We start from the raw sequence: 14,813 nt of genomic DNA, 5'->3' as shown, positions 1-14,813 counted from the left end.
ACTAGCCTGACTTTGTCATACTCATATTCTAGGCAGAATGTGAGTCTGATACTGTAACGAGGCAGGCTGGAACATAGAAGGAAGCAGGATCCAAATGCAGCAGTAGTATTTTTATTAAATAAACTAAAGACTAGACAGACTCAAAAACTCAGACATAGGGAACAGTGCAACCAACATCTAACAACATCATGAACCCACAAACACTGTAACAAGACACAGGGTTTAAATACAGAGACTAACAAGCTAAACAAGCTAACAAGAGGGCGTGGTTAATCAGAACCACCTGGGGATACTAATAAACTAGAAAAACTACAAAGGACTACAAAACATGACACAGAACAGGAAATAACTAAAGTCCACACAAGACAAGGGAAACACCAGACAGGAATCATTACATAGCCCCCTACTTAAGGAGTGGATTCCAGACGCTCCTCAGAAAACAATAGTCCAGGAGGGTGGTGGGTCGGAGGCGGATCCGGGGGCGGGATGGAGGGCCAGGCCCGTGGAACGGAAGAGGACCTGGAGACTGCGACAGGACGAGAGGCCAGGGCGGAGCAGGCGACCAGGGCGGAGCAGGCTGTGCAGGCGACCAGGGCGGAGCAGGCTGTGCAGGCGACCAGGGCGGAGCAGGCGGCCAGGGCGGAGACGACCCTTCAGGCGGCCAGGGCGGAGACGACGGTTCAGGATGCCAGGGAGGAGATGACCCTTCAGGAGGCCAGGGAGGAGACGACCCTTCAGGCGGCCAGGGAGGAGACGACCCTTCAGGCGGCCAAGGAGGAGACGACCCTTCAGGCGGCCAGGGAGGAGACGACCCTTCAGGCGGCCAGGGAGGAGACGACCCTTCAGGCGGCCAGGGAGGAGACGACCCTTCAGGCGGCCAGGGAGGAGACGACCCTTCGGCCGACCATGGCAGGGCCTTATTGCACCCCCCCCAAAATTTCCTTGGGGCTGTCCATGGGATCATGGGCAAGAACAGAAACCGGCTCAGGAACAGACTCCGGCTCAGGAACAGACTCCGGCTCAGCGGCAGCCATCTTGTCCGGAGACACTGGCTGGGCGGCGGCCATCTTGTCCGGAGACACAGGCTGGCGGTGGCCATCTTGTCCGAAGACACTGGCTTGGCGGCGACCATCTTGTCCTGAGACACTGGCTCGACGGTGGCCATCTTGACCGAAGACACTGACTTGGCGGAGACCATCTTGTCCTGAGACACTGGTTCGGCGGCGGCGGCGGCCATCTTGTCCGGAGACACTGGCTCGACGGCGGCCAACTTGTTCAGAGACACTGGCTGTGACAAGGCTGTGGAATGAGGGCTAATGTGGGAGTACCACGTTTCTATCCCCACAGCATATCCCGAATCACTCAGTTGCAGAGCCAAGCCAATATAAAATCCTAAAGTGCCGTGGGGAGGGTGTAGTGGCATGGTTGACGCAAGTGGCTCTGATAGTGCCCCTCTAAAAAATATTATGAGGCACAGAGGGTCAATAGGAGTAACATTTGCCAGATCGATAAAATCCTGTACATACTCCTCAATGGGCCGGTCTCCCTGACGGAGACACATAATCCGTGCTACTGGATTCCTGGAGGTCATTGCTGCTGGATCCACGTTAGTGGTGGGTTCATCTGTAACGAGGCAGGCTGGAACATAGAAGGAAGCAGGATCCAAATGCAGCAGTAGTACTTTTATTAAATAAACTAAAGACTAGACCGACTCAAAAACTCAGACATAGGGAACGGCACAACCAACATCTAACAACATCATGAACCCACAAACACTGTAACAAGACACAGGGTTTAAATACAGAGACTAGTGTTGTCACGATACCAAAATTATTGTTTCGATACCGATACCAAGTCAAGTATTGCGATTTCGATACTTTTCCTGAAAATGGAGAAACACTCTCAAATATCATTGCGGGACAACATTCTAATCATATAACACACTAATAAATGAACATATGAACAGCAGATATATTAAACATTTGAACAAAATATGAAATATCAAAATATCAAAAATAAATTAGAGCAATGACATTCAAGGTAAAAAAATTATAAATTTAGCAGCATTATCTCATTTATCATAAGAAACATAAGAGCTTTATCTTGATTCTGAACTTTGAATAAAAATTTGAAATGCGATTATATTAAACAATGTTTAATATTGGTGACATATGATAAGCCTCATTGGTGATATATTTGACGTGGGGAGAGAGTTGTGGAAGGCCTATACTTCATGTTAAACATATCAGCAAAGACAACGTCAGCAGTGTTGATGGCAAAATAGGCTATAGAATAATTCGTTTTGTATTGAGAGGTGCAATATTTGAAAATCGATAATATTTTTTTAAATTACATTTATATTGTATTTGTCAAAACTTTCAAACATCAAAATGTCATTGATTAATATATTCGTGTCAAAATGACATAGAAACATCTTTTCCTATTCTATTTTGCCTGGAAACGCTTCCAACACGCTTGCGTGTCGCGTGAAAAATAGGCGTCGGTTCTATTTCTAGCATGCACGCGTTTTCCGCGGGGCTCGAGCTGCACCCAGACGCGTGTGTCACGCAGGCAGTTAACATGGGAGGCGAAATAAAAACGGACACGACACGCAGCCAGTGTGTCGCCGGCCTTACAAATCTGGAACGCGGTCATTCTTAGAAGTATCGATACTAATAAATTAAGGAATCGTGACGTTTTTAATTTCCGGTTTACTTTTGAAGTATCGGTGCACCGTGCAACAGAGCAAGGTAGGCAACGTACTTCCATATGTCACTCCTCACGTCATCTTTTTCTACGAGTCGTGACCACTTATGCTCGCACATGCAGCCATCTCGCTGTAGTGTTTTGTCACATGGCACTGACAGTGGCAGGTTCCTTGCTGCGTGCGTCAGGAAAAAAACACAGATGTCCATAGGGAGGCGTTTTTTTTTTTTTAAGTATCGATACTGATAAATTTAGGTATCGTGACGTTTTTAATTTCCGAGTATCGCGATACTTTTGAAGTATCGGTACATTGTGCAACACTAACAGAGACTAACAAGCTAAACAAGATAACAAGAGGGCGTGGTTAATCAGAAGCACCTGGGGATACTAATAAACTAGAAAAACTACAAAGGACTACAAAACATGACACAGAACAGGAAATGACCAAAGTCCACACAAGACAAGGGAAACACCAGACAGGAATCATTACAGATACTGCTCCATAGGGCTTTGATTTTGAGGCGTGTCTTAACCGAACCAGAAAAAAAAAACCCTCTGCACTCAATTGGATAGACCTACAACCAATCAGAGCAACGCAGTAAGTGACGTATGTTGAGCGAAGCATAGTTGTCAACAGAGCTTAACTGCACACACGCAGGAAGAAGTAGTAAAGTAATGAGTAAAGTAATAATAAAGCACTCCATGAGTGCAACCAAAGGAGAAACCACAATGACCACAGGGTTTTCATTGCGTCCCATCTTCTTAGCGACTATCGGAGTCAGCTGATAAATTAAACTTTTGCCGAATCCCATAGGAAGGACGGCAAACACATCTTTCCGATCGACAAATGCCTTGATTGCGGTTCTCTGTTCGTCTTTTAAAATTAATGCGCTGTCGATTTCTTTTATAACAGATGCGATAGCGGAATCTAAACATCTCAATTCTCCTGCTGCAGTCGTCTTTGTTGAAAACCAATTCAACCCAAGCGCTCTTTGGTGACGTGGGTGATTACAAAACCGCAGATCATCTGTCCATCATCGATTAAAGCCCGCCCTGGCAATTTGATTGGCTCGGCCTTCTGGGAGCCGAGCATAATTACTCCTCAACAGATCGAGACGGATTTTTTGGAACTTCCCGACCAAAAAATGTTGTGGGTGGGGTTCGAGCTGGCACCCAGGCTAAAATTGCACATGACTCCAGGAAAATGTGGCAAGGTCTAACACACATCACAGACTTTAAAGGCCGGACATTTGCAAACAGCTCTTCATCTCTGTCTGATGAGCTATGCACGCTTTGAAGCCTTGAACACAGAGCCCTGGACAATGCTGGAAGTGACTCCTGACGAGGTGGAGCAGGTATTAACACTAAATCCTACTCAGGTTTACAAGTCACTGAGTAGAGTGAACACACGCAAGGCAGTGTGTCTTTTGAGAGTCTCGCCAAAAAAGACATTCTGAGCATCATGCCGGCAAACCTGTACCCACAACAGTTTGCATATAGGACAAATAGATTAACTGAGGATTCTGTTTGGGAGACTTTGACTGTCTGGATCTGATTTGTAATTAGATGAGTGAACCCGTCTGGGTGCCTATCAGAGCACAGTTTAATATAAGGATGAGGAGACAGGTATGCAGGTTTAGATGATGTATTGATTAAGGATAAGTTGCAGAGGTACAGGTATTTCACAGGTATGTCTGACCGGCTGGGTCAATGGTACGTAGGTAAGCTATGGTCCGTAAGCTTGTTCAGAGGCGTCTGAGAAGATATGGACCTCATGAGTAACTCCTCCAATCCCAACTGCAGGAGGGACATAAGGACGAGGAAGAGAAACACTAGGAAGGCGGCAAAGTTCTTCCCACTGCATCCAGGAGAGGAGCCGTTCAGGAGGTAGGCTAGGATCATCCCAATCTCTGTTGGTTCCAAAGATGCTTTACGATAACTTTCACACAGGTTGTGTAAGGAAGGAGCAATCCCAAAGGGTCATACTGTGTAGCAAGGACCCTATAAATATTCCGTAAGTTGGGGGTCTCATAGTTCACAGGTCGGTGTTTATAGGACAAGGTATCATAAGCGATCAATCAGACTCTGGGCTGCATCAGCAGTAGGTAGGCTCTGGAGGCAATTATCAATGTAAAAACATCTCTCCATAGAGAAACTTATCTCCTCATCCGTCAAGTGAAATGTATCTCCTCATATGGCAGGTCTCGCCATAGAAAGCGGAGTGGAGGACGAACTTAAGGCAGGAGGCGAACCTGGTGGAACATCGCCTTAATATCTCTGCTCACGGCTACAGGATGCTCTCGGAAACGGAGGAGGACACCTGGAATGTGGGCACGAGGCTCCAAGGGTAGGTCCGGGCAATAAGTGCTGGTTAAGGTTCTGACCTCTGTACCGATGGGAACAATTAAAGACAAGCGGGACTTTCTATTGTGGCTAACAAGGTGGTGAGGAATGTACCAACACTCATTAGTATCAGGAACAGGATCAGGAACTTCACAGACAGCTCTGGTCTCCAGAAGTTTACGCATTTCTGTCTGGTAGGGCTTGGCTTTCTCAGGATCCTTCAGCAGACGTCGCTCCCTGCTGCGGAGGGTAGGCAAGACTGAATCTCTTTGAGTATTCAACAACAGCATGTCTCTACGACGAAGAAGGGGAGTGGCAAGGCGACGGACCCCCTCTGTCTCTAGGGTAATGGTCTTGAGGTCAAGCAGCTGAAGGGCTTCCTGGTCTTGCTTGGAACGATTAACTTCGTTACACTCACGGTAAGGAATTGTATCCAACTGCCACAATCTCTGAACGTGGTGAAGGAGCTCATCTTGGACAGAAACCAAACAGGTAAGCAGGCACTTTCGAAAGGGTGGAAGGACAACCCATAGAAGGAATAGGACCCTAAAGTGTCCATCTCAAGCTGGTACGAACAGCAACTGGTGGTTTTAGTTTAAGTTTAAGGTTTCGATGGGAACCGGAGCTTCTAACGGCAGCAATGACTTTACCAATCAGCGATTGGCTCTTTTACTTTAGAAGTAAGGACTATTCCGCCATATTGTGTATTACAGTTTTTCCGTTTCTCGTCTGGGTTACACCTGAGAGCCCATCACCTTTGAGCGTAAACTAAACAATCCAATGTACATTAGATTTGCATTGCTTGCTCCGCCCCGCAGCGCGACTATATATACGAATGCGGGTGCGCTCACATTTCAGGTCAGAGCTGGTGATCTGACCGCTCCGCAGTGGCTCAGCAATTGTGGTGACGGGACGTTATATCTCTGTTCCCTCCTGCAAGAAACGGGGGTTACATACGTAACTTAGTCTCCCTTTCAGTCATTCACGTTCGAGGTTACGTCGGAATGACTGACGTAATTAGTTCCCTACTAAACCCCACTATTGCTGCCCCTTTCTGCGCCCTGTGTAACCCACCTAATCCACCCGCACCCCCTGGGGTGGAAGATGGGACAGGGCTTACGCATAGAAGGTCAATTACTGCTGTTCCGCTTGACCCGTACAGTACGACTATTTGGATAACACTGGGAAAGCAGAAAGGGACGCTATGGAGGCTGCCTACTGCCCATAGGGAAGTAACATGTGGAAAATACACATATGGACTGGCCATTAGGGCAGTGCTACACAGGGAATGTCTCTGAGGTAGCTCTGGCCTAGTTAGACGGCAACACCGAAAGGGACGGCAGAGTGGACTCTGCCGAGGGAAAGACACATGTTCGCCAACAGGGGTGCCGTACTCTGGAAAAATACACATATGGGATCACCGTAGGGATCACAACATATGGCACCTAGCCTAGCACAGGGGTCAACCATTGGGTGTACTTACGAGTGTTAGGGTTGGCGTCGGACTCGCTGTCCCCCACAACTGGCTGCCAATGCTGGTGATTGAACTCGACAGGGTTCCGCCAGCTGGGGAACACAACTAAGGAACAAGATAAGCACATGTATCCGGTCTTTAGGAGGGGAATGGCGCAGCAAGTTTAGGCGAGTACACGGGAGGACACTGGCTCTACACAAAGGTTATAAAATCTGACAAACGTGTTGGGTGTCGCCCAGCCTGCAGCTCTACATATATCTGCCAGTGAGGCGGCATGCGCCAACGCCCAGGAGGAAACAGCACTCCTGGTCGAGTGAGCTCTCAACCTGAGAGGGTGTGGCTCGCCTTGGATCTGGTACAGGCGCGAAGCGCAGACAGGACAGAGCAAAGCAAGGGCAGAGTCTGCCTCCTACAGGGGCAGCACTTGCAGGTTTGCCATCTGGTTCCTAAAAGGTGTGGTGGGAAACCGGGCCAGGGTCTTAGGATAACGTGACAGTTGGTGGCCCGAATTCCAGGAATGATTCGTCGACAGAAAATTCTTGCAGGTCTCCTACTCTCTCGATGGAAGCCAGCACAGTCAGGAGCACTGTCTTCGATGACAGGATTTTCAGCTCAGTTGACTGCAGCAGTTTGAATGGGGCTCTCAGTAACGCTGTAAGCACCAATGAAAGATCCCAAGAGGGTACGGTGTGTGGGCGAGGATGATATGGCCTTCTCGCACCCTCCAGAAACCTGACGATCAGGTCATGCTTCCCCATGGATTTACCGTTTACTGCATCATGATGATCCTCTGCACAGGGGAGAGCTTGCTTTTTTCCCAGTTGACCCGAAGTCCCAACTGATTGAGGTGGACGGATGCATTTGAAAATGAATTACTGTGTTAACATTTTGAACGGGAGCTTGTGAAGGGCCAGATTTAAAACTCACAGTTCCAAGATTGGCCGTAACTCACTGCCTTACTTGGATACAATGAAGTAAGGGTTGTAGAACCCTGACTTCATATTGGCTGGAGGGACCGGCTCTATCACGTCCTTTGCTAGTTGGACTGAGATTTCTGCCTGTAAGACAGGAGCATTGTTGGCAACACGGAGGTGAACTGGATGCCTCTGAACTTGGGAGGATGCAAGGCAAACTGAATTGCATAAATGAGTCTGATAGTCCGAATGAGCCAGCGAGATGGGCTGGGAAGCATTAGCCAGGCTCTCAGGGACTGTACAAGCGGGATCAGAGGGACCACAGACGTACCGGCAGTGGGGCAGCAAGGTGGAGCCTTGTGCGTGAGCAGGCATAGCATCCTCAAACTGCACGGTGCTGCCCGCCAGCGATAGGAGAGATGGATGAAGGTGGCATAGCTCGCTCTTTTAGGGAAATAGCTCTTTTACAGTGTTGAAGCGCACAGGGGAGATAGCCGTGGCACAGCTTGTAGGATTTTAGTGCATTATAGTGATTTTTTTTTGTATGAGAAGACATGGCGGAAGGCAGTAACAGTGCTCGGGAGATTCATCCCCCCAAAAAACCTCCCCGCCACAGCTGCAGCTTCTCAGTGTTCTTGTCAAGCCCCACTAAAGGCATAAAAAACACTATAAAGCACTATAAAGTTTTCGTGCACTATATTTAAAGACTTCTGAAGCCATTCGATAGCTTAATGTGAGATACAAATGAATATTTAAGTCGTTAAAGTTAATGGAAACTCATCTCTCCTCAGGCATTCTCCATTTTGCATAAAAGTATGTTAACTTGCTGGAGTTTATTTATGTTTCTAAATCATGTCATATGCTCATATGCAAGCTCTCAACTCTAATGAGGGCAGTCTCAGTACTATGGTACGGTCTAAATCCTGACTGAAAATCCTCGCAGATATCATGTCTTTCTAAAAAAGGAACATAGTTGTGAGGAATACCGCCTTTTCTAGTATCTTTGACAGAAAAGGTAGATTCGAGATCGGCCTGTAATTGACTAATTCTGTACGATCAATTCGCGTTTTTTTAACAAGCGGTTTAATCATAGCCAGCTTAAAAGTTTTTGGTACGTATCCTAATGACAAAGATGAATTAATGATATTAAGAAGAGGGTCTATGATCTCTGGAAGCATCTCTTTCAGTAGCTTAGTCGGTATAGGGTCTAACATAAATGTTGACGATTTGAATGATTTAACGAGTTTAGCGAATTCTTCCTCTTCTATAGCAATGAATGAATAGAATTTTTCCTTAGGGAGACTACAATGCACTGCCTGATGCGATACTGTAGTAGACGGTTGCATGGTTATAATTTTCTCCCTGATATATTATCAATCTTATAAGTGAAGAAGTTCATAAAGTCATTACTGTTGTGCTGCTTGGAAACTTCTGGGCTTGAAGCTTTATTTTTTTTGTTAGTTTAGCCACTGTTTCAAATAAATACCTAGGGTTTTGTTTATTTTCTTCTAACTGTGCGTTCACACCGGACAGGAATAGCGCGTCAAATTCGCGCCTGCCGCGTCTAGTTATACGTTGCTTGACCACTTTGTGTTAATTCGTGCGTCAAGAGCGAAAGTTTAGAAACCCGTTGGCGGCTATCTTTTTTAGATGTTTATCTAGCATTAGCATTAGAATTAATCGAGAGAGTCACCGCTCGTATATGCTCTGGAGAGCAGAAACAGCTGCGTAGGGGACATCGTCACTGTACTCGGGTCCACCAGACCCTCCGGAGGGTTTCAGGAGTTTCACAATTTGCTCCAGGAGCTAGGTTTGGTGGACCTAACGGTGAGGACGCTGACGAGGACAGCGTAGGCCGCATAAGGCCTCGGCCTCGAGTGGTCGCTGCCTGACGAGCCCACGCTGTACAGTCCGGCGCGAGGTTCACCCTCGCCCGCACCCACCTAATCTGTCATTTATTTTTGTTTTGATAATAAATGGAGCCAGCCTCCAAAAGTGAAACCTGTCCTGTGATTTTTATTTTATTTAGTTTTTATACACTAAATTGTGTTTGTTGTCTTTACATTAGATTAATAATGTTTCATATAATCTAGAATAGATATGGAATAAATAGCATTCAATACAAAATGAGTATCTCTCATATATTGAAATCGAGTTTTTATGTGAAAGATTTGCTTTGTTGTGCATTTTAGTCATATTACAAAATAATTTGAGGCCAAACATAAAATAACATTATAAACTGTCACTTCACCACGTGAAAAACAGCAAGCCTGCTTAACCTGATTGGTTAACGCGGCGCGAATTGATGCAGAAGTTCAGATTTTTCAACTCAGGCGGTAGACGCGAATTCGCGCCAAACGTGTGAATGCACAAAAAGCACTAATAAAATAATTTGCGCGTAACGCGTTTAACGCACCAGCCGCTCAATTCGTGCGAACTTGACGTGTGGTTGAGGCTTATTTGCGTCTACCGCGCTGCGCTCTGCGCCCCATTCGCGCCGCAGGAATTTTTTACGCGCGTAACGAGTCTTTGCATTGACTTAACATTGAAATCTCACTTGCGCCTGACGCGCTATTCGCGTCCGGTGTGAACGCACCATAATAGGGTTGAAAAATAAGCAGATCTAGCAGCTTTTAATGCCTCTCTGCATGCAATCGAGCTCTCCATGAAATGCGAAATACCTCTAGTTTTGTTTTCTTCCAGTTGCGCTCCATTTTTCTGGCTGCTCTCTTAAGGGCCCGAGTCTGCTCGTTGTACCACGGCATTGGACTATTTTCTTTAATCTTCTTTAAGCGCAACGGAGCAACTGTGTCTAAAGTGCTGGAAAAGAGAGAGTTAAAAGTTTGTGTCGCAATATCGAGTTCTTCTAAGCTATCTAGGATGTTGAGATGATGAAACTGATCAGGAAGATTATTAATAAAGCAATCTTTTAGTGGCAGAAATGATAGGTCTAACATATTTGTAACATGGAGTCGGCTGTATACAGTAGCCAGCACAAATCTCAAACGTGATTTATCATTTACACTTTAAATTGCTACATTAAGCACCAACACTTCAAAAGGATTATATTTGAAACTAGACTTCTTAGTAATTCTGAAAATATTACTATAAATTACAGCAACACCTCCCCCTTTGCCTTTCAGACGAGGTTCAGCACATCTAGATTATAGTCTGTAATCATATCATTAACAGTAAGTGCTTTTGAAGTAAGGGATCGAATATTCAGCAACCCAAGCTTTATCATTTGCTCATTTGTACTATTATATCTGTTTTTTATTTGTTGAACATCAATTAAATTTTTACTCTTAGATGGGTTTGGAAGTTTTTTGTATGTCCTAATTCGGGGAACAGACACAGTCTCTATATGATGATATCTAGGTGAAAGAGGCTCTATGTGATGGGATTTATCTGACCTTGGTGACGTGAGACAGTTGGCAGATGGTCGGTTTAGCCAGTCTGTCTGCTTCCTGACCTGAGCCCCAATTCATGTTTGAGCTCTAAGACTATGTGCCATAGTAGAGAGAACAGCAGCACCATCCCAGGAGGGATGAATACCATCTCTTTTCAACAGGTCAGGTCTTCCCCAAAAACTTTTCCAATTGTCTGTGAATTCTATATTATTTTGCGGACACCACTTAGACAACCAGCCATTGAGTGAGGACAATCTACTAAGTATCTCATCACTCCTGTGAACAGGAAGGGGGCCAGAGCAAATTACAGTGCCTGATATCGTACTTGCGAGTTCACATACCTCTTTAACATTAATTTTAGTGATCTCCGAACATCATTAGTGCCGACGTTAATAATAATCTTAGAGAATTTACGATTAGCATTAGCCAGCACTTTTAAATTTGCTTTGATGTCAGGCACTCTGGCTCCCGGCAAACGTGACTATGGTGGCTGGTGTCTCTTTTCTATTTTTATGTAATAGAATCTCCAATAACTAGGGCACATTCAACAGGATTCTCAGTGGGTGTTTCACTGAGTGGGGAGAATCTATTTGAAGTTGTAATAGGAACGGAAGAGCTGTGTTTTGTCCTGTGACTACAGTGTCTCACCGTCAACCAGTTGCCCTGCTGCACGGGCTCTACAGCCAGAACTGAACAATGTACAGAGTTCACTAAGCAAGTCAGATCCAAAGCGGTATTTAAAGCCCTTGCATGCTTACTATCCTCGAAAGTTTAGATGCGTGTCTCTAGTTTTGAATTCTTCCCCATCAGCTTGACTATCTCCCTGTATTTATCACATGTAATTCCTGTGCTGACAGAGAAGGCTATGCTAAACATGTTACATGAGGTGCTAGTAACAATAAGAGGAGAAGATGACATGATTCACCGTGTTTGTTGACTGATCCTACTCACCTAAGTTCATCAAACGATGGACTCGTAAAAAGGCGCGAGCGCGTGCAAGAAAATAAATAAATAAAAATAAATAAAGAGTGGACAGATGGCACGCTAACAGGCTAGCGAATTACTAACGTGTTGTGCAAGCAGTGATTCAAAACAGAAAGATATACGAAGCTTACAGACGCAAACCAACGCAACAGCTGCAGCAGGAGCAACAAGGCAGACAAGCACATGCAGCAAATGCCTAAAATGAAAATCAGGTGCACTGTTGCATAGGTGCAAATGATTAGAAGCTCATTCTACTCTCTCTGGAGTAGAGAGAGCACAATGAATTGTTCTTCACATGCAATAGATATGATACACTACTCATATCTCTTCCCCTTGTGCTTTGAACTTTTCAACGTTGCTTCAACGTTGACTCCATTGTCTTCCAACGTTGCTTCAAGCGCATCATTCTGCGCATGGGATGTGCATAAACCACTCTGTATTGGAGCCTTTCAAATTAGGCCTATAAAACTTTTGCACAATGAAAGATTATTAATAGCCTTTCATGTTCTGTCCTATCTATCATATGTTGTTGCCTTATTAAAAAGCTGCGCTATACATTTAAAAGAAATGTCTTTTCATTTCATAGTGTATATATAAATACATTTTTCATTAATGTATTTTATAACAATACAGAGATTTGTGTTTTATTTGTTCCCCACTAAATGTTTTTTTTCACCCACTATAATAATAACTATAAGAATAACTTTTGCTGCTGAATTATCCACTAACCTCATTTATAATAGTATTTTTTCAAATGAATATCTTCTGAAATTTGTTTTGACAGAGATGGTTGGTTGTTTTAATTTTTCAATTCCTCAGAAAATGGCCCGAGATGTTTTAAAATCTTATAAAACTGAGATGTTTATACAGTAGTTCAATTTTTACAGTATACAAAACAATCATCCAGACAAGATGATCATTACCACAGTATTATATTAGTATTAATACTAAAGTCCTCTGATTTAATTTTCAATACAATCAAAACTGAGATGTAAGACGGCAAGTTGCATTTTAACGAAACAAGAGACCGCATCTGTGGTGATACAAGAGATGTGCGCTGTGTTATAATGTGTTGCTTTTGACGACGGTCATATAATTTAATGTTTATGCTTTAAAAAATGTGCATAGAACTGCTAATTTTATTTGTTGTTTGTTGATTTTCAAATATACAACTTGTTGAAATGTTTTCAGTTCTTTTTGAACATTTTCATCTCATTTTAACAAAACTGTGATAATAATGATAATCGTGATAATTTTGGTCACTATAATCGTGGTATGAAATTTTCACACAGTTTCATCTCTACGTCGAATGTGACTGACTGAAGGGGAACCATCTTTCTATATCTATAGTCTTTGGTAAGAATCTAGCTCAGTAATTCATAGCTCAGCAGGACACTGTCATGTGCATAAATTATCAATGAATAATATTTAACTAAAATTAAGTGTGACATTATTTGAAATTTACCAGTTCGATAATGTGACTTTTGACAAAGAAGTGAGTAAATTATCACAATTTTAACTGGCATTTGCTTTTTTATTTTTTTATTTTTTTATGAGAAATACTAATGAAAACGTCAAATCTTTCGTAGCCAAGACCTGTGTTAATAAAATAATAGAACATATTACTAATAGTAATCTAATGAAACAACCAAAACTGCATGAACATTTAGTAGGAAATGTATGGTTTATTTATAATTAAAATATAATAGAGTTGATAAATGTGCCTGCAGTGTGACAAATTAAATTTCCTGTTCTGAGGTATCACATTACATGCTGTTTAAATGCATTTACAATATTTGTTATTATAGTTATATATATAACTATACTAACTATATTAACAAATATTGTAAATGCATATAAACAGCATGTAATGTGATACATAAGAACAGGAATAGGCAGATGATCTCATTTAGAAATAGTTAACCTATGGACTTTTAGACTCATCCTGTTTCTCTGGACACACCATTTGAGAAAGAACTGTCTGACTTCTTTGATCCTGATGCAGTAGATGAAGGGGTTCACTAGTGGTGGAAGCAGACTGTAGAACATGACCAGGGCGATCCTCTGACTGCTGTTTATCTGAGTGTTGTTGGGGATGCTAGAACTGGAGTAAACAACAAAACGTGGCACATAATAGATAATAATGATAGTCAGCTGTGTGGCACAGGTAGAAAAGGCTTTAATACGACCCTGTGCATTTGCTATTCTAAGCACAGACACAAGGATACATACATATGAAAAGATGACGAAAGAGAATGGCACGAGAAGCACAAACATTGCTACACCATAGGCAATGAGATTCTGTTGGCTGACATTAGCACAGGCGAGCTGGTTTATAGACCCAGAGTCACAGAAGCAATGAGCGATCATATTTGGCCCACAGAATGGCAGTTTCACTGTTTGCATTAAGCCGATGGTTGGGGCAATCATTGCAGTAACCCAGGAAAGCCCTATTAAAAGTCTCATTGTGCGGTTAGTCATTAAAACAGGGTATCTTAGTGGGTAACAGATCGCCAAGTACCGATCTAGAGCCATGATCATCATAATAAGAGAGTTTAGGGTCCCAAAATAGTGAATCAGCTGCCTTTGAAACAGACAAACGTAGAAGGTAATATAACCGTCATTAAACCAGTAGCGAGAAATTACTTTTGGCAGAGCAACTGTGCAAAAACCAATATCAGACAAGGACAAACTCAGCATGATAATATACATAGGCTTAAAGAGGCTGCGTTCAGTCACAAACAGGACCACAATGAGAGAGTTTCCAGTGATTACAGCGATGTAGATGCAGAACAAAAGTGCTGCTATCAGGCTGTAGTATTCGGGCTGAAGTCCAGGGAAGCCCACGATGAAAAACTCGGTTACAACAGACGCTGCTGTTTCGTTTGCCTGTGACATACTAAAACATACAGTTAACATCTGTTTACAAAAGAACCAAATGTATCTGCCTTTTACACATGACATACCTTGTAAAAATGGCTT

At 43.6% G+C, this 14,813-nt stretch overlaps 2 protein-coding genes across 2 annotated transcripts in view; one reads left to right on the top strand and one right to left on the bottom strand.

Moving 5' to 3' along the window:
• LOC311076043 (uncharacterized protein) overlaps window positions 1–14,813 on the top strand; it is a 198,364-nt gene that overhangs the window by 15,038 nt on the left and 168,513 nt on the right. The gene's annotated exons all lie outside the window — the stretch shown is intronic.
• Window positions 13,737–14,729, bottom strand: LOC311076593 (olfactory receptor 2AT4-like; the record flags this gene model as incomplete). The annotated part of the gene is made up of 1 exon (XM_084104929.1): window positions 13,737–14,729. The coding sequence occupies one exon, from the start codon at window positions 14,727–14,729 to the stop codon at window positions 13,737–13,739; it is 993 nt and encodes a 330-aa protein (XP_083961055.1).

The sequence above is a fragment of the Abramis brama genome (assembly GCF_963993115.1).
Source record: "Abramis brama genome assembly, chromosome: 25".
Taxonomy (NCBI): domain Eukaryota; kingdom Metazoa; phylum Chordata; class Actinopteri; order Cypriniformes; family Leuciscidae; genus Abramis; species Abramis brama.
This window is presented reverse-complemented; position numbering and strand designations above follow the sequence as displayed.